The 25,339-nt window shown below is 54.0% G+C and overlaps 1 protein-coding gene across 1 annotated transcript in view; it reads left to right on the forward strand.

The window, feature by feature from the left end:
• The window catches only part of LOC140411222 (MAM domain-containing glycosylphosphatidylinositol anchor protein 1-like), an 875,194-nt gene that overhangs the window by 437,946 nt on the left and 411,909 nt on the right, over window positions 1–25,339 (forward strand). The window contains exon 4 of the mRNA XM_072500330.1: window positions 16,470–16,669. Coding sequence (XP_072356431.1) covers window positions 16,470–16,669 — 200 coding nt within the window. The remainder of the gene's footprint in view (window positions 1–16,469; window positions 16,670–25,339) is intronic.

Raw genomic sequence — 25,339 nt, forward strand, 5'->3', positions numbered from 1 at the left:
AGACACACAAGGGACACTGTACTGTGAGTGGAGGATACAGAGAGTGTGATGCCCGGGGCCCTAACCCTAACCAGACCCGCGAGAGGCACTGTACTGGGAGTGGAGGATGCAGAGAGTGTGAGGTCTGGGGCCCTAACCCTAACTAGACTCGCGAGGGAATCTGTACTGGGAGTGGAGGACACAGAGAGTGTGAGGTCCGGAGCCCGGGGCCCTAACCCTAACCAGACCCGTGAGAGACACTGTACTGGGAGTGGAGGATACAGAGAATGTGAGGCCCGGGGCCCTAACCCTAACCAGACCCGCGAGGGTCACTGCACTGGGAGTGGAGGATACAGAAGGTGTGAGGCCCGGAGCCCAGGGCCCTAACCAGACACGCGAGGGACACTGTGCTGGGAATGGAGGATACGGAGAGTGTGAGGCCCGGGGCCCTAACCCTAACCAGACCCGCGAGGGAATCTGTACTGGGAGTGGAGGACACAGAGAGTGTGAGGCCCGGGGCCCTAACCCTAACCAGACCCGCGAGAGACACTGTACTGGGAGTGGAGGATACAGAGAGTGTGAGGCCCGGGGCCCTAACCCTAACCAGACCCGCGAGGGAATCTGTACTGGGAGTGGAGGACACAGAGGGTGTGGGGCCCAGAGCCCGGGGCCCTAACCCTAACCAGACTCGTGAGAGACACTGTACTGGGAGTGGAGGATACAGAGAGTGTGAGGCCCGGAGCCCGTGGCCCTAACCCTAACCAGACCGCGAGTGACACTGTACTGGGAGCGGAGGATACAGAGAGTGTGAGGCCCGGGGCCCTAACCCTAACCAGACCCGCGAGGGACACTGTGCTGGGAGTGGAGGATACAGAGAGTGTGAGGCCCGGGGGCCCTAACCAAACCCGCGAGGGACACTGTACTGGGAGTGGAGGATACAGAGAGTGTGAGGCCCAGAGCCCGAGGCCCTAACCAGACCCGCGAGGGACTGTACTGGGAGAGGAGGATACAGAGAGTGTGAGGCCCGGGCCCCTAACCCTAACCAGACCCGCAAGGGACACTGTACTGGGAGCGGAGGATACAGAGAGTGTGAGGCCCGGGATGCTAACCCGAACCAGACCCGTGAGGGACACTGTACTGGGAGCGGAGGATCCAGAGAGTGTGAGGCCCGGGGCCCTAACCCTAACCAGACCCGCGAGGGACACTGTACTGGGAGTGGAGGATACAGAGAGTGTGAGGCCTGGAGCCCGGGACCCTAACCAGACCCGCGAGGGACACTGTACTGGGAGTGGAGGATACAGAGAGTGTGAGGCCCGGGGCCCTAACCAAACCCGCGAGGGACACTGTACTGGGAGTGGAGGATACAGAGAGTGTGAGGCCCGGGGCCCGGGACCCTAACCAGACCCGCGAGGGACACTGTACTGGGAGTGGAGGATACAGAGAGTGTGAGGCCTGGAGCCCGGGGACCTAACCCTAACCAGACCCGCGTGGGACACTGTACTTGGAGTGGAGGATGCAGAGAGTGTGAGGCCCGGAGCCCGAGGGGCCTAAACAGACCTATGAGGGACACTGTACTGGGAGTGGAGGATACAGAGAGTGTGAGGCCTGGAGCCCGGTGCCCTAACCCTAACCAGACCCGCGAGGGACACTGTGCTGGGAGTGGAGGACACAGAGAGTGTGAGGCCCGGGACCCAAACCCTAACCAGACCCGCGAGGGACACTGTACTGGGAGCAGAGGATACAGAGAGTGTGAGGCCCGGGGCCCTAAACCTAACCAGACCCGCGAGAGACACTGTACTGGGAGCAGAGGATACAGAGAGTGTGAGGCCTGGAGCCCGGGGCCCTAACCCTAACCAGACCCGCGAAGGATACTGTCCTGGGAGAGGAGGATACAGAGAGTGTGAGGCCCCGAACCTGGGGTCCTAAACAGACCCGCGAGGGACACTGTACTGGGAGCGGAGGATACAGAGAGTGTGAGGCCCGGATCCCGGGGCCCTAAACCTAACCAGACCCGCGAGAGACACTGTACTGGGAGTGGAGGATACAGAGAGTGTGAGGCCCGGGGCCCGAACCCTAACCAGACCCGCGAGGGACACAGTCCTGGGAGAGGAGGATACAGAGAGTGTGAGGCCTGGTGCCCGGGGCCCTAACCCTAACCAGACCCGCGAGAGACACTGAACTGGGAGTGGAGGATACAGAGAGTGTGAGGCCCGGGGCCCTAACCCTAACCAGACCCGCGAGGGACACTGTGCTGGGAGTGGAGGACACAGAGAGTGTGAGGCCCGGAGCCCGAGGCCCTAACCAGACCCGTGAGGGACTCTGTACTGGGAGAGGAGTATACGGAGAGTGCGGAGCCCGTGGCCTAACCCTAACCAGATTCGTGAGGGACACTGTACTGGGAGCGGAGGATACAGAGAGTGTGAGGCCTGGAGCCCAGGGTCCTAACCCTAACCAGACCCGCGAGGGACACTGTACTGGGAGTGGAGGATACAGAGAGTGTGAGGCCTGGAGCCCGGGGCCTTAACCCTAACCAGACCCGCGAAGGATACTGTCCTGGGAGTGGAGGATACAGAGAGTGTGAGGCCTGGAGCCCTGGGCCTTAACCCTAACCAGACCCGTGAGGGACACTGTACTGGGAGCGGAGGATACAGAGAGTGTGAGGCCCGGGGCCCGTAGCCCTAACCCTAACCAGACCCGCGAAGGATAGTGTCCTGGGAGTGGAGGATACAGAGAGTGTGAGGCCTGGAGCCCGGGGCCTTAACCCTAACCAGACCCGTGAGGGACACTGTACTGGGAGCGGAGGATACAGAGAGTGTGAGGCCCGGAGCCCGGGGCCCTAAGCCTAACCAGACATGCGAGGGACACTGTACTGGGAGTGGAGGATACAGAGAGTGTGAGGCCCGGAGCCCTGGACACTAACCAGACCCGCGAGGGACACTGTACTGGGAGTGGAGGACACAGATAGTGTGAGGCCCGGGGCCTGGGGCCCTAACCCTAACCAGACCCGCGAGGGACACTGTACTGGGAGTGGAGGATACAGAGAGTGTGATGCCCTGCGCCCGGGGCCCTAACCCTAACCTGACCCGCGAGGGACACTGTACTGGGAGTGGAGGATACGGAGAGTGCGGAGCCCGGGGCATAACCCTAACCAGATTTGTGAGGGACACTGTACTGGGAGCGGAGGATACAGAGAGTGTGAGGCCCGGGGACCGGGGCCTAAACCTAACCAGACCCGCGAGAGACATTGTACTGGGAGTGGAGGATACAGAGAGTGTGAGGCCCGGGGCCCTAACCATAACCAGACCCGCGAGGGAAACTGTACTGGGAGTGGAGGATACAGAGAGTGTGAGGCCTGGAGCCCAAGGTTCCAACTAGATCAGCGAGGGACACTGTACTGGGAGTGGAGGATACAGAGAGTGTGATGCCCTGAGCCTGGGGCCCTAACCCTAACCAGACCCGCGAGGGAATCTGTACTGGGAGTGGAGGACACAGAGGGTGTGGGGCCCAGAGCCCGGGGCCCTAACCCTAACCAGACTCGTGAGAGACACTGTACTGGGAGCGGAGGATACAGAGAGTGTGAGGCCCGGGGCCCGGGGTCCTAAACCTAACAGACCCGCGAGGGACACTGTACTGGGAGCGGAGGATACAGAGAGTGTGAGGCCTGGAGCCCAGGTTCCTAACCTGATCCGCGAGGGACACTGTACTGGGAGTGGAGGATACAGAGAGTGTGAGGCCCTGAGCCCTAACCCTAACCAGACCCGCGAGGGACACTGTACTGGGAGTGGAGGATACAGAGAGTGTGAGGCCTGGAGCCCGGGGCCCTAACCCTCACCAGACCCACGAGGGACACTGTACTGGGTGTGGAGGATACAGAGAGTGTGAGGCCTGGAGCCCGGGGCCGTAACCCTAACCAGACCCGCGAGGGACACTGTACTGGGTGTGGAGGATACAGAGAGTGTGAGGCCCGGAGCCCGGGGCCCTAACCCTAACCAGACCCGCGAGGGACACAGTACTGGGAGCGGAGGATACAGAGTGTGTGAGGCCCAGTGCCCGGGGCCCTAACCCTAACCAGACCCGCGAGGGACACTGTACTGGATGTGGAGGATACAGAGAGTGTGAGGCCCGGGACCCTAACCCTAACCAGACCTGTGGCCATTGAAAGAAAATGTGCAGGATTGGCGTCACAGGATAGCGGGAAGCTGATTGGTTGGTGAGTAACTGATATTCAAGACTGTAGGTAAATATCTGAAGCTAAAATAAACATATTAATTTTGGGGAAAAGTATGACTTCTGGATTTAGAACTGAGAACTTAGAACAGTCCAGCACAGTACAGGCCCTTTGGCCCACGATGTTGTGCCGACAACTTATCCTAATTTAAGATTGTGAGAAACACCGCTCACTTGATAATAATAACCTGTTCTACACCCCTTCAATTTACTGCTGTCCATGTGTCTGTCCAAGAGTCGCTTAAATGTCCCGAATGACTCTGACTCCACCACCTCTGCTGGCCGTGCATTCCACACACCCACCACTCTCTGTGTAAAGAACCTCTGACATCTCCCCCATACCTTCCTCCAATCACCTTAAAATTATGTCCCCTCGTGACAGCCATTTCCACCCTGGGGAAAAGTCTCTGGCTATCCACTCTATCCATGCCTCTCATCACCTTGTACACCTCTATCCAGTCACCTCTCTGCCTTCTTCGCTCCAGTGAGAAAAGCCCTAGCTCCCTCAACCTTTCTTCAGAAGACCTGCCCTCCAGTCCAGGCAGCATCCTGGTAAATCTCCTCTGTACCCTCTCCAGGGCATCCACATCCTTCCTATAATGAGGCGATCAGAACTGGACACAATATTCCAAGTGTGGTCTAACTAGAGTTTTATAAAGCTGCAGCAAAACCTCGCGGCTCCTAAACTCAATCCCCCCGTTAATGAAAACCAACACACCATACGCCTTCTTAACAACCCTATCAACCTGGGTGGCAACTTTCAGGGATCTATGTACGTGGACCCCAAGATCCCTCTGCTCATCCACACTTCCAAGAATCCTGGGCGTCATTCTCTGACCCCCCGCCGGGTCGGAGAATGGCCGTTGGCCGCCGTAAATCCCGCCCCCGCCGAAGTCTCCGGTACCGGAGATTGGGCGGGGGCGGGAATCGGGCCGCGCCGGTTGGCGGGACCCCCCGCTCAATTCTCCGGCCCGGATGGGCCGAAGTTCCGCCCAGAAATTCCCTCTCCCGCCGGCGTAAATCAAAGCTGGTATTTACCGGCGGGACCAGGCGGCGTGGGCGGGCTCCGGGGTCCTGGGGGGGCTGCGGGGTGATCTGGCCCTGGGGGGGTGCCCCCACGGTGGCCTGGCCCGCGATCGGGGCCCACCGATCCGCGGGCGGGCCTGTGCCGTGGGGGCACACTTTCCCTTCCGCCTCCGCAACGGCCTCCACCATGGCAGAGGCGGAAGAGACTCTCCCCACTGCGCATGCGCGGGAAACTGTCGACGGCCGCTGACGCTCCCGCACATGCGCCGCATTTCCGCACCAGCTGGCGGGGCACCAAATGCCATTTCCGCCAGCTGGCGGGGCGGAAATCCCTCCGGCGCCGGCCTAGCCCCTCAATGTTGGGGCTCGGCCCCCAAAGATGCGGAGCATTCCGCACCTTTGGGCCGGCGCGATGCCCGTCTGATTGGCGCCGTTTTTGGCGCCAGTCGGCGGACATCGCGCCGTTGGGGGAGAATTTCGCCCCCTGTCTTTTACCCTGTATTCAGCATTCAAATTCGACCTTCCAAAATGAATCACTTCACATTTATCAAGGTTGAACTCCATCTGCCACTTCTCAGCCCAGCTCTGCATCCTGTCAATGTCCTGTTGTAACCTGCAACAACCCTCAACGCTATCTACAACTCCACCAACCTTCATGTCATCGGCAAACTTACTAACCCACCCTTCCACTTCCTCATCCAAGTTATTTATAAAAACCACAAAGAGCAGAGGTCCCAGAACAGATCCTTGCGGGACACCACTGGTCACCGACCTCCAGGTGGAATACTTTCCATCCACTACCACTCGCTGTCTTCTTTCGGCCAGCCAATTCTGTATCCAGACAGCCAAATTTCCCTGGATCCCATGAGGGAGGGGTGCGTGGAAACCATTGGCAGTTACAGATGTATAAATGCAGCTGGCCACGAGTACCGGGAGAAGGAGTTTAATGTAGAGAAGTGTGAGGTGATTCACTTTGGAAGGAATAACAGGAATGCGGAATATTTGGCTAATGGTAAAGTTCTTGAAAGTGTGGATGAGCAGAGGGATCTAGGTGTCCATGTACATAGATCCCTGAAAGTTGCCACCCAGGTTGATAGGGTTGTGAAGAAGGCCTATGGAGTGTTGGCCTTTATTGGTAGAGGGATTGAGTTCTGGAGTCAGGAGGTCATGTTGCAGCTGTACAGAACTCTGGTACGGCCGCATTTGGAGTATTGCGTCCAGTTTTGGTCACCGCATTATAGGAAGGACGTGGAGGCTTTGGAGCGAGTGCAGAGGAGATTTACCAGGATGTTGCCTGGTATGGAGGGAAAATCTTATGAGGAAAGGCTGACGGACTTGAGGTTGTTTTCGTTGGAGAGAAGAAGGTTAAGAGGAGACTTAATAGAGGCATACAAAATGATCAGGGGGTTGGATAGGGTGGACAGTGAGAGCCTTCTCCCGCGGATGGAAATGGCTGGCACGAGGGGACATAACTTTAAACTGAGGGGTAATAGATATAGGACAGAGGTCAGAGGTAGGTTCTTTACGCAAAGAGTAGTGAGGCCGTGGAATGCCCTACCTGCAACAGTAGTGAACTCACCAACATTAAGGGCATTTAAAAGTTTATTGGATAAACATATGGATGATAATGGCATAGTGTAGGTTAGATGGCTTTTGTTTCGGTGCAACATCGTGGGCCGAAGGGCCTGTACTGCGCTGTATTGTTCTATGTTCTATGTTCTATGTTAAGGAGGGAGTGGTGAGTTACTGGCACTGTGGACATATTGTTGGAAATAAAGTTACTTGTTGTCTCCCCTGTGGTTGTCCCCCTCTCGAACAGCTATACCCCTTTGGATACTGTCGGGGGGGGATAGCCTATCAGGGGAAAACAGCAGCAGCCAGAGCAGTGGCACCACGGCTCTGATGTTCAGAAGGGAGGGTCAAAGCGCAGAAGAGCAATAGTAATAGGGGACTCTATAGTCAGGGGCACAGATAGGCGCTTCTGTGGACGTGAAAGAGACTCCAGGATGGTATGTTGCCTCCCTGGTGCCAGGGTCCAGGATGTCTCCGAACGGGTAGAGGGCATCCTGAAGGGGGAGGGCAAACAGGCAGAGGTCGTTGTACATATTGGTACTAACGACATAGGCAGGAAGGGGCATGAGGTCCTGCAGCAGGAGTTCAGGGAGATAGGCAGAAAGTTAAAAGACAGGACCTCGAGGGTTGTAATCTCGGGATTACTCCCTGTGCCACGTGCCAGTGAGGCTAGAAATAGGAAGATAGAGCAGCTAAACACGTGGCTAAACAGCTGGTGTAGGACGGAGTGTTTCCATTATCTGGACCACTGGGAGCTCTTCCGGGGCAGGTGTGACCGATATAAGAAGGACGGGTTGCATCTAAACCAGAGAGGCATAAATATCCTGGCCGCGAGGTTTGCTAGTGTCACACGGGAGGGTTTAAACTAGTATGGCAGGGGGGTGGGCACGGGAGCAAGAGGTCAGAAGGTGAGAGCATTGAGGGAGAACTAGGGAATAGGGACAGTGTGGCTCTGAGGCAGAGCAGACAGGGAGAAGTTGCTGAACACAGCGGGTCTGGTGGCCTGAAGTGCATATGTTTTAATGCAAGAAGTATTACGGGTAAGGCAGATGAACTTAGAGCTTGGATTAGTACTTGGAACTATGACGTTGTTGCCATTACAGAGACCTGGTTGAGGGAAGGGCAGGATTGGCAGCTAAACGTTCCAGGATTTAGATGTTTCAGGCGGGATAGAGGGGGATGTAAAAGGGGTGGCGGAGTTGCGCTTCTTGTTCGGGAGAATATCACAGCTGTACTGCGGGAGGACACCTCAGAGGGCAGTGAGGCTATATGGGTAGAGATCAGGAATAAGAAGGGTGCAGTCACAATGTTGGGGGTTTACTACAGGCCTCCCAACAGCCAGCGGGAGATAGAGGAGCAGATAGGTAGACAGATTTTGGAAAAGAGTAAAAACAACAGGGTTGTGGTGATGGGAGACTTCAACTTCCCCAATATTGACTGGGACTCACTTAGTGCCAGGGGCTTAGACGGGGCGGAGTTTGTAAGGAGCATCCAGGAGGGCTTCTTAAAACAATATGTAGACAGTCCAACTAGGGAAGGGGCGGTACTGGACCTGGTATTGGGGAATGAGCCCGGCCAGGTGGTAGATGTTTCAGTAGGGGAGCATTTCGGTAACAGTGACCACAATTCAGTAAGTTTTAAAGTACTGGTGGACAAGGATAAGAGTGGTCCTAGGATGAATGTGCTAAATTGGGGGAAGGCTAATTATAACAATATTAGGCGGGAACTGAAGAACCTAGATTGGGGGCGGATGTTTGGGGGCAAATCAACATCTGACATGTGGGAGGCTTTCAAGTGGCAGTTGAAAGGAATTCAGGACCGGCATGTTCCTGTGAGGAAGAAGGATAAATACGGCAATTTTCGTGAACCTTGGATGACGAGAGATATTGTAGGCCTCGTCAAAAAGAAAAAGGAGGCATTTGTCAGGGCTAAAAGGCTGGGAACAGACGAAGCCTGCGTGGAATATAAGGAAAGTAGGAAGGAACTTAAGCAAGGAGTCAGGAGGGCTAGAAGGGGTCACGAAAAGTCATTGGCAAATAGGGTTAAGGAAAATCCCAAGGCTTTTTACACGTACATAAAAAGCAAGAGGGTAGCCAGGGAAAGGGTTGGCCCACTGAAGGATAGGCAAGGGAATCTATGTGTGGAGCCAGAGGAAATAGGTGTGGTACTAAATGAATACTTTGCATCAGTATTCACCAAAGAGAAGGAATTGGTAGATGTTGAGTCTGGAGAAGGGGGTGTAGATAGCCTGGGTCACATTGAGATCCAAAAAGACGAGGTGTTGGGTGTCTTAAAAAATATTAAGGTAGATAAGTCCCCAGGGCCTGATGGGATCTACCCCAGAATACTGAAGGAGGCTGGAGAGGAAATTGCTGAGGCCTTGACAGAAATCTTTGGATCCTCACTGTCTTCAGGGGATGTCCCGGAGGACTGGAGAATAGCCAATGTTGTTCGTCTGTTTAAGAAGGGTAGCAAGGATAATCCCGGGAACTACAGGCCGGTGAGCCTTACTTCAGTGGTAGGGAAATTACTGGAGAGAATTCTTCGAGACAGGATCTACTCCCATTTGGAAGCAAATGGACGTATTAGTGAGAGGCAGCATGGTTTTATGAAGGGGAGGTCGTGTCTCACTAGAGTTTTTTGAGGTCACAAAGATGATTAACGCAGGTAGGGTTGTCTATATGGACTTCAGTAAGGCCTTTGACAAGGTCCCTCATGGTAGACTAGTACAAAAGGTGAAGTCACACGGGATCAGGGGTGAGCTGGCAAGGTGGATACAGAACTGGCTAGGTCATAGAAGGCAGAGAGTAGCAATGGAAGGATGCTTTTCTAATTGGAGGGCTGTGACCAGTGGTGTTCCACAGGGATCAGTGCTGGGACCTTTGCTCTTTGTAGTATATATAAATGATTTGGAGGAAAATGTAACTGGTCTGATTAGTAAGTTTGCAGACGACACAAAGGTTGGTGGAATTGCGGTTAGCGATGAGGACTGTCAGAGGATACAGCAGGATTTAGATTGTTTGGAGACTTGGGCGGAGAGATGGCAGATGGAGTTTAATCCGGACAAATGTGAGGTAATGCATTTTGGAAGGTCTAATGCAGGTAGGGAATATACAGTGAATGGTAGAACCCTCAAGAGTATTGAAAGTCAGAGAGATCTAGGAGTACAGGTCCACAGGTCATTGAAAGGGGCAACACAGGTGGAGAAGGTAGTCAAGAAGGCATACGGCATGCTTGCCCTCATTGGCTGGGGCATTGAGTATAAGAATTGGCAAGTCACGTTGCAGCTGTATAGAACCTGAGTTAGGCCACACTTGGAGTATAGTGTTCAATTCTGGTCGCCACACTACCAGAAGGATGTGAAGGCTTTAGAGAGGGTGCAGAAGAGATTTACCAGAATGTTGCCTGGTATGGAGGGCATTAGCTATGAGGAGCGGTTGAATAAACTCGGTTTGTTCTCACTGGAACGAAGGAGGTTGAGGGGCGACCTGATAGAGGTCTACAAAATTATGAGGGGCATAGACAGAGTGGATAGTCAGAGGCTTTTCCCCGGGGTAGAGGGGTCAATTACTAGGGGGCAAAGGTTTCAGCTGAGAGGGGCAAGGTTTAGAGTAGATGTACGAGGCAAGTTTTTTACGCAGAGGGTAGTGGGTGCCTGGAACTCGCTGCCGGAGGAGGCGGTGGAAGCAGGGACGATAGTGACATTTAAGGGGCATCTTGACAAATACATGAATAGGATGGGAATAGAGGGATACGGACCCAGGAAGTGTAGAAGATTGTAGTTTAGTCGGGCAGCATGGTCGGCACGGGCTTGGAGGGCCGAAGGGCCTGTTCCTGTGCTGTACATTTCTTTGTTCTTTGTTCTTTTGACTACAAAGGATTGCTGGATTCTTCGTGGTCTACTTTCCGTCAGGTAAAACTCTACGACTCCATCACTCTACGTTTGACTGACCTTTTCGAAGATCCTCCTTGACTACAATAATCTCCAAATGGACATTAGAGAGGGAGGGGCGGTCTCCAGGGGCGGGGCCCAGTCTCCAGGGGAGGGGCCCAGTCTCTGGGGGAGGGGCATCTGTCTCCAGGGGAGCAGTCCCGTCTCCAGGGGAGGAGTCCGGTCTCCAGGGTAGCGGTCTGTCTCAAGGGGAGAGGCCCAGTCTCTGGGGCAGGGGAACCTGTCTCCAGGGAAGGAGTCCCGTCTCCGGGGAGGGGCACCTGGCTCCGGGGGAGGAGTCCGGTCTCCAGGGGAGGGGACTGTCTCTAGGGGAGGGTCCAGGTCTCTGGGGGAGGGGAACCTGTCTCCAGGGGAGGAGTCCCATCACCAGGGGAGGAGTCCGGTCTCCAGGGGAGTGGTCCAGTCTCTGGAGGAGGGGCACCTGTCCCCAGGGGAGGCGTCTGTCTCCAGGGGAAGGGTCTGTCTCTGGGGGAGGGGCCCAGTCTCTGGGGGAGGGGCCCAGTCTCTGGGGGAGGGGCCCAGTCTCTGGGGGAGGGGCGCAGTCTCTGGGGGAGGGGCGTCTGTCTCCAGGAGAGGAGTCTGGTCTCCAGGGGAGGAGTCTGTCTCCAGGGGAGGGGCCCAGTTTCTGGGGGAGGTCACCTGTCTCCGGGGGAGGGGTCTGGTCTCCAGGGGAGGAGTTTGTCTCCAGGGGAGGGGCCCAGTCAGTGATGGAGGGCCACCTGTCTCTGGGGGAGGAGTCCAGTCTCCAGGGGTGGGGTCTGTCTGCAGGGGAGGAGCCCAGTCACTGGGGGAGGGCACCTACCTCCGGTAGAGGGGTCCGGTCTCCAGGGGCGTGGTCTGTCTCCAGGAGAGGGGCCCGGTCTCCAGGATAGGAGTCCGGTCTCCAGGGGAGGGGTCTGTCTCCAGGGGAGGGGCCCAGTCTCTGGGGGAGGGTACCTGTCACTAGGGGTGGGGTCTGTCTCGAGGGGAGGGGTCCGTCTCCAGGGGAGGGGTCCGTCTCCAGGGGAGGGGTCCGTCTCCAGGGAAGGGTCCCAGTCTCTGGGGGAGGGGCACCTGTCTCCGGGGGAGGAGTCCGGTCTCCAGGGGAGGGGTCTGTCTCCAGGGGAGGGGTCTGTCTCCAGGGGAGGGGTCCGTCTCCAGGGGAGGGGTCTGTCTCCAGGGGAGGGGTCTGTCTCCAGGGGAGGGGTCCGTCTCCAGGGGAGGGTCCCAGTCTCTGGGGGAGGGGCACCTGTCTCCGGGGGAGGAGTCCGGTCTCCAAGGGAGGGGTCTGTCTCCAGGGGAGGGGCCTGTCTACAGAGGAGGGGCCCAGTCTCAAGGGGAGAGGACCCTGTCACCGGGGGAGGAGTCCGCATCCAGGGGAGGGGTCTGTCCCCAGGGGAGGGGCCCAGTCTCTGGGGGATGGGAACCTGTCTGCAGGGGGAGGGGTCCAGTCTGCAGGGGAGGGGTCTGTCACCAAGGGAGGAGTCCTGTCCCCAGGGGAGGAGCCCAGTCTCTCGGGGTGGGGCACCTGTCTCCAGGGGAAGGAATCCAGTCTCCAGGGGTGGGGTCTGTCTCCAGGGGAGGGGCCCAGTCTCTGGGGGAGGGGCACCTGTCTCTGGGGGAGGAGTCTGGTTTCCAGGGGCAGGGTCTGTCTCCAGGAGAAGGGCTCAGTCTCTGGGAGAGGGGAATCTGTCTGGGGGGAGGAGTTTGGTCTCCAGGGGAGGGGTCAGACTCCAGGGGAGGGGCCCAGTCTCTGGGGGAGGGGAGACTGTCTCTGGGGGAGGGGCGACTGTCTCCAGGGGAGGAGTCCTGTCTCCAGGGGCGGGGTCTGTCTCCAAGGGAGGAGTCGTGTCCCCAGGGGAGGGGCCTGTCTCTGGGGCAGGGGTCTGTCTCCAGGGGAGTGGTCTGTCTCCAGGGGAGGGGCCTGTCTCCAGGGGAGGGGCCTCTCTCCAGGGGAGGGTTCTGTCTCCAGGGGAGGGATCTATCTCCAGGTGAGGTGCCCGGTCTCCAGGTGAGGTGCCCGGTCTCCAGGGGAGGGGCCCGCTTTCCAGGGAAGGGGCCCGCTCTTCAGGGGAGGGGCCCGGTCTTCAGGGGAGGGGCCCGCTTTCCAGGGAAGGGGCCCGCTCTTCAGGGGAGGGGCCCGGTCTTCAGGGGTGGGGCCCGTTCTCCAGTGGAAGCCACCTATCTCCAGGGGAGGGGTACAGTCTCCAGGGGAGTGGCCTGTTTAGAACATAGATAGAACATAGAACAATACAGCGCAGTACAGGCCCTTCGGCCCACGATGTTGCACCGAAACAAAAGCCATCTAACCTACACTATGCCATTATCATCCATATGTTTATCCAATAAACTTTTAAATGCCCTCAATGTTGGCGAGTACACTACTGTAGCAGGTAGGGCATTCCACGGCCTCACTACTCTTTGCGTAAAGAACCTACCTCTGACCTCTGTCCTATATCTATTACCCCTCAGTTTAAAGTTATGTCCCCTCGTGCCAGCCATTTCCATCCGCGGGAGAAGGCTCTCACTGTCCACCCTATCCAACCCCCTGATCAATTTGTATGCCTCTATTAAGTCTCCTCTTAACCTTCTTCTCTCCAACGAAAACAACCTCAAGTCCATCAGCCTTTCCTCATAAGATTTTCCCTCCATACCAGGCAACATCCTGGTAAATCTCCTCTGCACCCGTTCCAAAGCCTCCATGTCCTTCCTATAATGCGGTGACCAGAACTGTACGCAATACTCCAAATGCGGCCGTACCAGAGTTCTGTACAGCTGCAACATGACCTCCCGACTCCGGAACTCAATCCCTCTACCAATAAAGGCCAACACTCCATAGGCCTTCACACAATTTCCCATCCCTGTCCTTGACTGGTCCTACTCTTTCCCTAGTCATTCGCTTATTCCTGACATACCTATAGAAAGCTTTTGGGTTTTCCTTGATCCTAACTGCCAAATACTTCTCATGTCCACTCCTTGCTCGTCTTAGCTCTCTCTTTAGATCCTTCCTCGCTACCTTGTAAACTATCCATCGCCCCAACTGAAACTTCACACTTCATCTTCACATAGGCCTCCTTCTTCCTCTTAACAAGAGATTCCACTTCTTTGGTAAACCACGGTTCCCTCGCTCGGCACCTTCCTCCCTGCCTGACCGGTACATACTTATCAAGAACACGCAGTAGCTGATCCTTGAACAAGCCCCACTTATCCAGTGTGCCCAACACTTGCAGCCTACTTCTCCACCTTATCCCCCCCCAAGTCACGTCTAATGGCATCATAATTGCCCTTCCCCCAGCTATAACTCTTGCCCTGCGGTGTATACTTATCCCTTTCCATCATTAACGTAAACGTCACCGAATTGTGGTCACTGTCCCCAAAGTGCTCTCCTACCTCCAAATCCAACACCTGGCCTGGTTCATTACCCAAAACCAAATCCAACGTGGCCTCGCCTCTTGTTGGCCTGTCAACATATTGTTTCAGGAGCATATGTTTGCACACACTGTACAAAAAACGACCCATCTATTGTACTCGAACTATATATTTTCCAGTCAATATTTGGAAAGTTAAAGTCTCCCATAATAACTACCCTGTTACTTTCGCTCTTATCCAGGATCATCTTCGCCATCCTTTCCTCTACATCCCTAGAACTATTAGGAGGCCTATAAAAAACTCCCAACAGGGTGACCTCTCCTTTCCTGTTTCTAACTTCAGCCCATACTACCTCGGAAGAAGAGTCCCCATCTAGCATCCTCTCCGCCACCGTAATACTGCTCTTGACTAGCAGCGCCACACCTCCCCCTCTTTTGCCTCCTTCTCTGAGCTTACTAAAACACCTAAACCCCGGAACCTGCAACATCCATTCCTGTCCCTGCTCTATCCATGTCTCCGAAATGGCCACAACATCGAAGTCCCAGGTACCAAGCCATGCTGCCAGTTCCCCTACCTTGTTTCGTATACTCCTGGCATTGAAGTAGACACACTTCAAACCACCTACCTGAACACTGGCCCCCTCCTGCGATGTCAAATCTGTGCTCATGACCTCTATACTCTCATTCTCCCTTACCCTAAAACTACAATCCAGGTTCCCATGCCCCTGCTGCATTAGTTTAAACCCCCCCAAAGAGCACTAACAAATCTCCCCCCCAGGATATTTGTGCCCCTCAGGTTCAGATGTAGACCATCCTGTCTGTAGAGGTCCCACCTTCCCCAGAAAGAGCCCCAGTTATCCAGAAATCTGAATCCCTCCCGCCTGCACCATCCCTCTAGCCACGTGTTTAAATGCTCTCTCTCCCTATTCCTCATCTCACTATCACGTGGCACGGGCAACAACCCAGAGATAACAACTCTGTTTGTTCTAGTTCTGAGCTTCCATACTAGCTCCCTGAAAGCCTGCCTGACATCCTTGTCCCCTTTCCTACCTATGTCGTTAGTGCCAATGTGGACCACGACTTGGGGCTGCTCCCCCTCCCCCTTAAGGACCCGGAAAACACGATCCGAGACATCACGTACCCTTGCACCTGGGAGGCAACATACCAAACGTGAGTCTCTCACGCTCCCACAAAATCTCCTATCTGTGCCCCTGACTATTGAGTCCCCAATTACTAATGCTCTGCTCCTCTCCCCCCTTCCCTTCTGAGCAACAGGGACAGACTCCGTGCCAGAGGCCCGTACCCCATGGCTTACCCCTGGTAAGTCCCCCCCCCACAAGTATCCAAAGCGGTATACTTGTTTCTCAGGGGAACGACCGCAGGGGATCCCTGCACTGACTGCTTTTTCCCAGTCCCTCTTACAGTTACCCACCTATCTCCAATCTTTGGTGTAACTAATTCCCTGAAGCTGCTATCTATGACCCCTTCTGCCTCCCGAATGATCCGAAGTTCTTCCAACTCCAGCTCCAGTTCCCTAACTCGGTCTTGGAGGAGCTGGAGATGGCAGCACTTCCTGCAGGTAAAATCAGCAGGGACACTAACTGCATCCCTCACCTCAAACATCCTGCAGGAGGAACATTGCACTCCCTTCCCTGCCATTCCTCTAACTTTCTACCAAGATCTGGCTAACAACTAAATTAAATTTTTATAAAAAATAATAATAATATAATAAAATATGGTACTTACCTCAGACCAATGGGTTTTATTATTAGGTTAGAGGAGGAGGGCGGGTGGGAGACACTACACGTGTAGTGTCTCGGGTTTCCTCTCCACCAGAATTTATTGGGGAGGGTCTTCCCAGACGTCCGCGGGTCCATGTCCTTTCCCGCCTAAAACACTAATTAAAAAAAAAGAAAAATTCTCAGCTCCTGCTGAAATTGAGTAACCAGCCAGCTCCACTCCCGCCGAAATCGACTGGCCTGCCCCTGCAAAGACAAGTGCTTTTAAAGGACAGACTTACCTCCCAGCAGCCACTTCCGCACTGCTCCCGCTGAAACTGACTCACCAGCTGTTCTCCCGCCGAAATCGACTGGCCTGCCCCTGCAAAGACAAGTGCTTTTAAAGGACAGACTTACCTCCCAGCAACCACTTCCGCACTGCTCCCGCTGAAACTGACTCACCAGCTGTTTCTGAAGCAAGGGCTGTTGTCCAGGGGAGGGGCCTGTCTCTGGGGGAGGGGACCAGTCTCCAGGGGAGGGGCCTGTCTCTGGGGCAGGGGCTGTTGTCCAGGGGAGGGGCTGGTCTAACGGGGGTGGAGGTGAACCCTGACACTTTGGACTCTAACCTGAGGTTCTCTTCTCTTGCAGACCTGGACGAGCCTGTGCTGACCGTTCACCAGAGCGTCAGTGATGTGCGAGGGGAGAATTACTACCGCGAGCGGACAGTCTTCCTGCGCTGCACCGTCAACTCCAACCCACCCGCACATTTCAGCTGGAAACGTGGCTCACAGATGGTCATCCAGAAACAGGACGACGGCGTGGATATCTACGAACCACTTTACACACAGGTCAGATTCACCAGCACTGCAGCACTCCCTCAGTACTGACCCTCTGACAGTGCGGCACTCCCTCAGTACTGACCCTCTGATAGTGCGGCACTCCCTCAGTACTGACCCTCTGACAGTGCAGCACTCCCACAGTACTGACCCTCTGACAGTGCGGCGCTCCCTCAGTACTGACCCTCTGACAGTGCAGCACTCCCTCAGTACTGACCCTCTGACAGTGCGGCGCTCCCTCAGTACTGACCCTCTGACAGTGCAGCACTCCCTCAGTACTGACCATCGGACAGTGCGGCGCTCCCTCAGTACTGACCCTCTGATAGTGCGGCACTCCCTCAGTACTGACCCTCTGACAGTGCAGCACTCCCACAGTACTGACCCTCTGACAGTGCAGCACTCCCTCAGTACTGACCATCGGACAGTGCCGCACTCCCTCAGTGCTGACCCTCTGACAGTGCAGCACTCCCTCAGTACTGACCCTCTGATAGTGCGGCACTCCCTCAGTACTGACCCTCTGACAGTGCAGCACTCCCACAGTACTGACCCTCTGACAGTGCAGCACTCCCTCAGTACTGACCATCGGACAGTGCAGCACTCCCTCAGTACTGACCCTCTGACAGTGCAGCACTCCCTCAGTACTGACCCTCTGATAGTGCCGCACTCCCTCAGTGCTGACCCTCTGACAGTGCAGCACTCCCTCAGTACTGACCCTCTGATAGTGCCGCACTCCCTCAGTGCTGACCCTCTGACAGTGCAGCACTCCCTCAGTACTGACCCTCTGACAGTGCGGCACTCCCTCAGTACTGACCCTCTGACAGTGCAGCACTCCCTCAGTACTGACCCTCTGACAGTGCGGCACTCCCTCAGTACTGACCCTCTGACAGTGCGGCACTCCATCAGTACTGACCCTCTGACAGTGCAGCACTCCCTCAGTACTGACCCTCTGACAGTGCAGCACTCACTCAGTACTGACCCTCTGACAGTGCGGCACTCCCTCAGTACTGACCCTCTGACAGTGCAGCACTCCCTCAGTACTGACCCTCTGACAGTGCGGCACTCCCTCAGTACTGACCCTCTGACAGTGCAGCACTCACTCAGTACTGACCCTCTGACAGTGCAGCACTCCCTCAGTACTGACCCTCTGACAGTGCAGCACTCCCTCAGTACTGACCCTCTGACAGTGCGGCACTCCCTCAGTACTGACCCTGAAAGTGTGGCACACCCTCAGTACTGACCCTCTGACAGTGCGGCACTCCCTCAGTACTGACCCTCTGACAGTGCGGTGCTCCCTCAGTACTGACCCTCTCACAGTGCGGCACTCCCTCAGTACTGACCCACTGACAGTGCAGCACTCCCTCAGTACTGACCCTCTGACAGTGCGGCGCTCCCTCAGTACTGACCACCTGACAGTGCGGCGCTCCCTCAGTACTGACCCTCTGACAGTGCGGCACTCCCTCAGTACTGACCCTCTGACAGTGCAGCACTCCCTCAGTACTGACCCTCTGACAGTGCGGCACTCTCTCAGTACTGACCCTCTGACAGTGCGGCACTCCCTCAGTACTGACCCTCTGACAGTGCAGCACTCCCTCAGTACTGACCACCTGACAGTGCAGCACTCACTCAGTACTGACCCTCTGACAGTGCGGCACTCCCTCAGTACTGACCCTCTGACAGTGCGGCACTCCCTCAGTACTGACCCTCTGACAGTGCGGCACCCCCTCAGTACTGACCCTCCGACAGTGCGGCACTCCCTCAGTACTGACCCTCTGACAGTGCAGCACTCCCTCAGTACTGACCCTCTGACAGTGCGGCACTCCCTCAGTACTGACCCTCTGACAGTGCGGCGCTCCCTCAGTACTGACCCTCTGACAGTGCGGCACTCCCTCAGTACTGACCCTCTGACAGTGCGGCACTCCCTCAGTACTGACCCTCTGACAGTGCAGCACTCCCTCAGTACTGACCCTCTGACAGTGCGGCACTCCCTCAGTACTGACCCTCTGACAGTGCAGCACTCCCTCAGTACTGACCCTCTGACAGTGCAGCACTCCCTCAGTACTGACCCTCTGACAATGCAGCACTCCCTCTGTACTGACCCTCTGACAGTGCAGCACTCCCTCAGTACTGACCCTCTGTCAGTGCTGCACTCTCTCAGTACTGACCCTCTGACAGTGCGGCACTCCCTCAGTACTGACCCTCTGACAGTGCAGCATTCCCTCAGTGCTGACCCTCTGACAGTACGGCACTCCCTCAGTACTGACCCTCTGACAGTGCAGCACTCCCTCAGTACTGAGCCTCTGAAAGTGCGGCACTCCCTCAGTACTGACCCTCTGACAGTGCAGCACTCCCTCAGTACTAACCCTCTGAAAGTGCGGCACTCTCTCAGTTGTGACCCTCTGACAGTGCGGCACTCACAGTACTGACCCTCTGACAGTGCAGCATTCCCTCAGTGCTGACCCTCTGACAGTACGGCACTCCCTCAGTACTGACCCTCTGACAGTGCTGCACTCCCTCAGTACTGACCCTCTGACAGTGCAGCACTCCCTCAGTACTGACCCTCTGACAGTGCGGCGCTCCCTCAGTACTGACCCTCTGACAGTGCGGCACACCCTCAGCACTGACCCTCTGACAGTGCTGCACTCCCTCAGTACTGACCCTCTGACAGTGCAACACTCTCTCAGTACTGACCCTCTGACAGTGCGGCGCTCCCTCAGTACTGACCCTCTGACAGTGCGTCACTCCCTCAGTACTGACCCTCTGACAGTGCGGCACTCCCTCAGTACTGACCCTCTGACAGTGCGGCGCTCCCACAGTACTGACCCTCTGACAGTGCGGCACTCCCTCAGTACTGACCCTCTGACAGTGCGGCGCTCCCTCAGTACTGACCCTCTGACAGTGCGGCATTCCCTCAGTGGAGAAGGTAGTCAAGAAGGCATACGGCATGCTTGCATTCATTGGCCGGGGCATTGAGTATAAGAATTGGCAAGTCATGTTGCAGCTGTATAGAACATAGAACATAGAACATTACAGCGCAGTACAGCCCCTTCGACTCTCGATGTTGCGCCGACCTGTGAAACCACTCTAAAGCCCATCGACACTATTCCCTTATCGTCCATATGTCTATCCAATGACCATTTGAATATCCTTAGTGTTGGCGAGTCCACTACTGTTGCAGGCAGGGCATTCCACGCCCTTACTACTCTCTGAGTAAAGAACCTACCTCTGACATCTGTCTTATATCTATCTCCCCTCAATTTAAAGCTATGTCCCCTCGTGCTAGACATCACCATCCGAGGAAAAAGGCTCTCACTGTCCACCCTATCCAATCCTCTGATCATCTTGTATGCCTCAATTAAGTCACCTCTTAACTTTTTCTTCTCTCTAACGAAAATAGCCTCAAGTCCATCAGCCTTTCCTCATAAGATCTTCCCACCATACCAGGCAACATCCTGGTAAATCTCCTCTGCACCCTTTCCAATGCTTCCACATCCTTCCTATAATGCGGCGACCAGAATTGCACGCAATACTCCAAATGCGGCCGCACCAGAGTTTTGTACAGCTGCATCATGACCTCATGGCTCCGAAACTCAATCCCTCTACCAATAAAAGCTAACACACCGTACGCCTTCTTAACAACCCTCTCAACCTGGGTGGCAACTTTCAGGGATCTATGTACATGGACACCGAGAGCTCTCTGCTCATCCACACTGCCAAGAATCTTACCATTAGACCAGTACTCTGTCTTCCTGTTATTCCTTCCAAAATGAATCACCTCACACTTTTCTGCATTAAACTCCATTTGCCACCTCTCAGCCCAGCGCTGCAGCTTATCTATGTCCCTCTGTAACTTGTAACATCCTTCCGCACTGTCCACAACTCCACCGACTTTAGTGTCATCTGCAAATTTACTCACCCATCCTTCTACGCCCTCCTCCAGGTCATTTATAAAAATGACAAACAGCAGTGGCCCCAAAACAGATCCTTGTGGTACACCACTAGTAACTGGACTCCAGTCTGAACACTTCCCATCAACCACCACTCTTTGTCTTCTTCCAGCTAGCCAATTTCTGATCCAAACTGCTAAATCTCCCTGAATCCCATGCCTCCGTAATTTCTGTAGTAGCCTACCATGGGGAACCTTATCAAACGCTTTACTGAAATCCATATACTCCACATCAACTGCTTTACCCTCATCCACCTGATTGGTCACCTTCTCAAAGAACTCAATAAGGTTTGTGAGGCACGACCTACCCTTCACAAAACCGTGTTGACTATCTCTAATCAAATTATTCCTTTCCAGATGATTATACATCCTATCTCTTATAAACCTTTGCAAGATTTTGCCCACAACAGAAGTAAGGCTCACTGGTCTTTAGTTACCGGGGTTGTCTCTACTCCCCTTTTTGAACAAGGGGACAACATTTGATATCCTCCTGTCTTCTGGCACTATTCCTGTCGACAAAGATGACTTAAAGATCAAAGCCAAAGGCTCAACAATCTCCTCCCTGGCTTCCCAGAGAATCCTAGGATAAATCCCATCCGGCCCAGGGGACTTATCTATTTTCACCCTTTCCAGAATTGTTAACACCTCCTCCTTATGAACCTCAAGCCCTTCTAGTCTAGTAGCCTGAATCCCAGTATTCTCCTCGACAACATTGTGTTTTTCCTGTGTGAATACTGGCGAAAAATATTCATTTAGCACCTCTCCTATCTCCTCGGACTCCACGCACAACTTCCCACGACTGTCCTTGACTGGCCCTACTCTTACCCAAGTCATTCTTTTATTCCTGACATATCTATAGAAAGCTTTAGGGTTATCCTTGATCCTACCTGCCAAAGTCTTCTCATGTCCCCTCCTGGCTCTTCTTAGCTCTCTCTTTTGGTCCTTCCTAGCTAACCTGTAACTCTCGAATGCCTTAACTGAACTTTCATGTCTCATCTTTACATAAGTCTCCTTCTTCCTCTTGACAAGTGTTTCGACTGCCTTAGTAAACCACGGTTCCCTCGCTCGACCACTTCCTCCCTGCCTGACAGGTACATACTTATCAAGGACACACTTGGAGCAGAGTGTTCAATTCTGGTCGCCACACTACCAGAAGGATGTGGAGGCTTTAGAGAGGGTGCAGAAGAGATTTACCAGGATGTTGCCTGGTATGGAGGGTATTAGGTATGAGGAGAGATTGAATAAACTGGGATTGTTCTCCCTAGAGAGATGGAGGCTGAGGGGCAAACTGATAGAAGTTTATAAAATTATTAATTAAGGCAGCACGGTAGCACAAGTGGTTAGCACTGTGGCTTCACAGCACCACTGTGTCAGGTTCGATTCCCCGCTGGGTCACTGTCTGTGCGGAGTCTGCACATCCTCCCCGTGAGTGCGTGGGTTTCCTCCGGGTGCTCCGGTTTCCTCCCACAGTCCAAAGACGTGCAGGTTAGGTGGATTGGCCATGATAAATTGTCCCTTAGTGTCCAAAAAGGTTAGGAGGGGTTACTGGGGATAGGGTGGAAGTGAGGGCTGAAGTGGGTCGGTGCAGACTCGATGGGCTGAATGGCCTCCTTCGGCACTGCTGCTCTATGTTCTATTAGGAGTATGGATAGGGTGAATATTTGGAAGCTTTTTCCCAGGGCGGAAATGACAATTACAAGGGGGCACAAGTTGACGGTGAGGGGGGAAAGGTTCAGTGGAGATGTGCGGGGGGAGTTTTTTTACACAGAGGGTGGTGGTGGCCTGGAATGCACGGCCTAGTGAGGTGGTTGATGCAGATACGTTAGCGACCGTTAATACTTATCTGGACAGGTACATGAACAGACGGGGTATAGAAGGATACAGGCGGTTGGTCTAGATAGGACACGTGATCGGCGCAGGCTGGGAGGGCCGAAGGGCCTGTTCCTGTGCTGTATTGTTCTTTGTTCTTTAGTTCTACATTCCACTCACAAGCTCCCCTGAGGAATTACACCACGCGATCCACCATGTCAGGAAAACATCGATAAATACCAGAAGTGATCTGTGCCCGTTTGATTCCCAGCCCAGGGGACTGGGGAATCACAGAGGGCCCGGAATAGGGTGCTGGGCCCAATAATAGGGGGCAAATGAGTCATTAAGACCCAATAGCATTCACTCACACCCACCCGCTGGCACGTGGTCATAAACCTGGAACCTGGCACCAGCAGGGGGGGTCGGAGTATCGCATTTGGCACTGAGCCCAATTTTCCCCAGACACACGATTTTCATTGGGACTCGCACTTCGGGCGTCGAGGGACAGAGAATACATAAGAACATAAGAACTAGGAGCAGGAGTCGGCCATCTGGCCCCTCGAGCCTGCTCCGCCATTCAATGAGATCATGGCTGATCTTTTGTGGACTCAGCTCCACTTTCCGGCCCGAACACCATAACCCTTAATCCCTTTATTCTTCAAAAAACTATCTATCTTCATCTTAAAAACATTTAATGAAGGAGCCTCTACTGCTTCACTGGGCAAGGAATTCCATAGATTCACAACCCTTTGGGTGAAGAAATTAGAACATAGAACATAGAACATAGAACAATACAGCGCAGTACAGGCCCTTCGGCCCACGATGTTGCACCGAAACAAAAGCCATCTAACCTACACTATGCCATTATCATCCATATGTTTATCCAATAAACTTTTAAATGCCCTCAATGTTGGCGAGTTCACTACTGTAGCAGGTAGGGCATTCCACGGCCTCACCACTCTTTGCGTAAAGAACCTACCTCTGACCTCTGTCCTATATCTATTACCCCTCAGTTTAAAGTTATGTCCCCTCGTGCCAGCCATATCCATCCGCGGGAGAAGGCTCTCACTGTCCACCCTATCCAACCCCCTGATCATTTTGTATGCCTCTATTAAGTCTCCTCTTAGCCTTCTTCTCTCCAACGAAAACAACCTCAAGTCCGTCAGCCTTTCCTCATAAGATTTTCCCTCCATACCAGGCAACATCCTGGTAAATCTCCTCTGCACCCGCTCCAAAGCCTCCACGTCCTTCCTATAATGCGGTGACCAGAACTGTACGCAATACTCCAAATGCGGCCGGACCAGAGTTCTGTACAGCTGCAACATGACCTCTCGACTCCGGAACTCAATCCCTCTACCAATAAAGGCCAACACTCCATAGGCCTTCTTCACAACCCTATCAACCTGGGTGGCAACTTTCAGGGATCTATGTACATGGACACCTAGATCCCTCTGCTCAGCCACACTTTCAAGAACTTTACCATTAGCCAAATATTCCGCATTCCTGTTATTCCTTCCAAAGTGAATCACCTCACACTTCTCTACATTAAACTCCATTTGCCACCTCTCAGCCCAGCTCTGCAGCTTATCTATATCCCTCTGTAACCTGCTACATCCTTCCACACTATCGACAACACCACCGACTTTAGTATCATCTGCAAATTTACTCACCCACCCTTCTGTGCCTTCCTCTAGGTCATTGATAAAAATGACAAACAGCAACGGCCCCAGAACAGATCCTTGTGGTACTCCACTTGTGACTGTACTCCATTCTGAACATTTCCCATCAACCACCACCCTCTGTCTTCTTTCAGCTAGCCAATTTCTGATCCACATCTCTAAATCACCCTCAATCCCCAGCCTCCATATTTTTTGCAATAGCCTACCGTGGGGAACCTTATCAAACGCTTTGCTGAAATCCATATACACCACATCAACTGCTCTACCCTCGTCTACCTGTTCAGTCACCTTCTCAAAGAACTCAATAAGGTTTGTGAGGCATGACCTACCCTTCACAAAGCCATGCTGACTATCCCTGATCATATCATTCCTATCTAGATGATTATAAATCTTGTCCCTTATAATCTCCTCCAAGACTTTACCCACTACAGACGTGAGGCTCACCGGTCTATAGTTGCCGGGGTTGTCTCTGCTCCCCTTTTTGAACAAAGGGACCACATTTGCTGTCCTCCAGTCCTCTGGCACTATTCCTGTAGCCAATGATGACATAAAAATCAAAGCCAAAGGTCCAGCAATCTCTTCCCTGGCCTCCCATAGAATCCTAGGATAAATCCCATCAGGTCCCGGGGACTTATCTATTTTCAGCCTGTCCAGAATTGCCAACACCTCTTCCCTACGTACCTCAATGCCATCTATTCTATTAGCCTGGGACTCAGCATTCTCCTCCACAACATTATCTTTTTCCTGAGTGAATACTGACGAAAAATATTCATTTAGTATCTCGCCTATCTCTTCAGACTCCACACACAATTTCCCATCCCTGTCCTTGACTGGTCCTACTCTTTCCCTAGTCATTCGCTTATTCCTGACATACCTATAGAAAGCTTTTGGGTTTTCCTTGATCCTTCCTGCCAAATACTTCTCATGTCCCCTCCTTGCTCGTCTTAGCTCTCTCTTTAGATCCTTCCTCGCTACCTTGTAACTATCCATCGCCCCAACCGAAACTTCACACTTCATCTTCACATAGGCCTCCTTCTTCCTCTTAACAAGAGATTCCACTTCCTTGGTAAACCACGGTTCCCTCGCTCGACGCCTTCCTCCCTGTCTGACCGGTACATACTTATCAAGAACACGCAGTAGCTGATCCTTGAACAAGCCCCACTTATCCAGTGTGCCCAACACTTGCAGCCTACTTCTCCACCTTATCCCCCCCAAGTCACGTCTAATGGCATCATAATTGCCCTTCCCCCA

Source organism: Scyliorhinus torazame, chromosome 4 (assembly GCF_047496885.1).
Source record: "Scyliorhinus torazame isolate Kashiwa2021f chromosome 4, sScyTor2.1, whole genome shotgun sequence".
Lineage (NCBI taxonomy): Eukaryota > Metazoa > Chordata > Chondrichthyes > Carcharhiniformes > Scyliorhinidae > Scyliorhinus > Scyliorhinus torazame.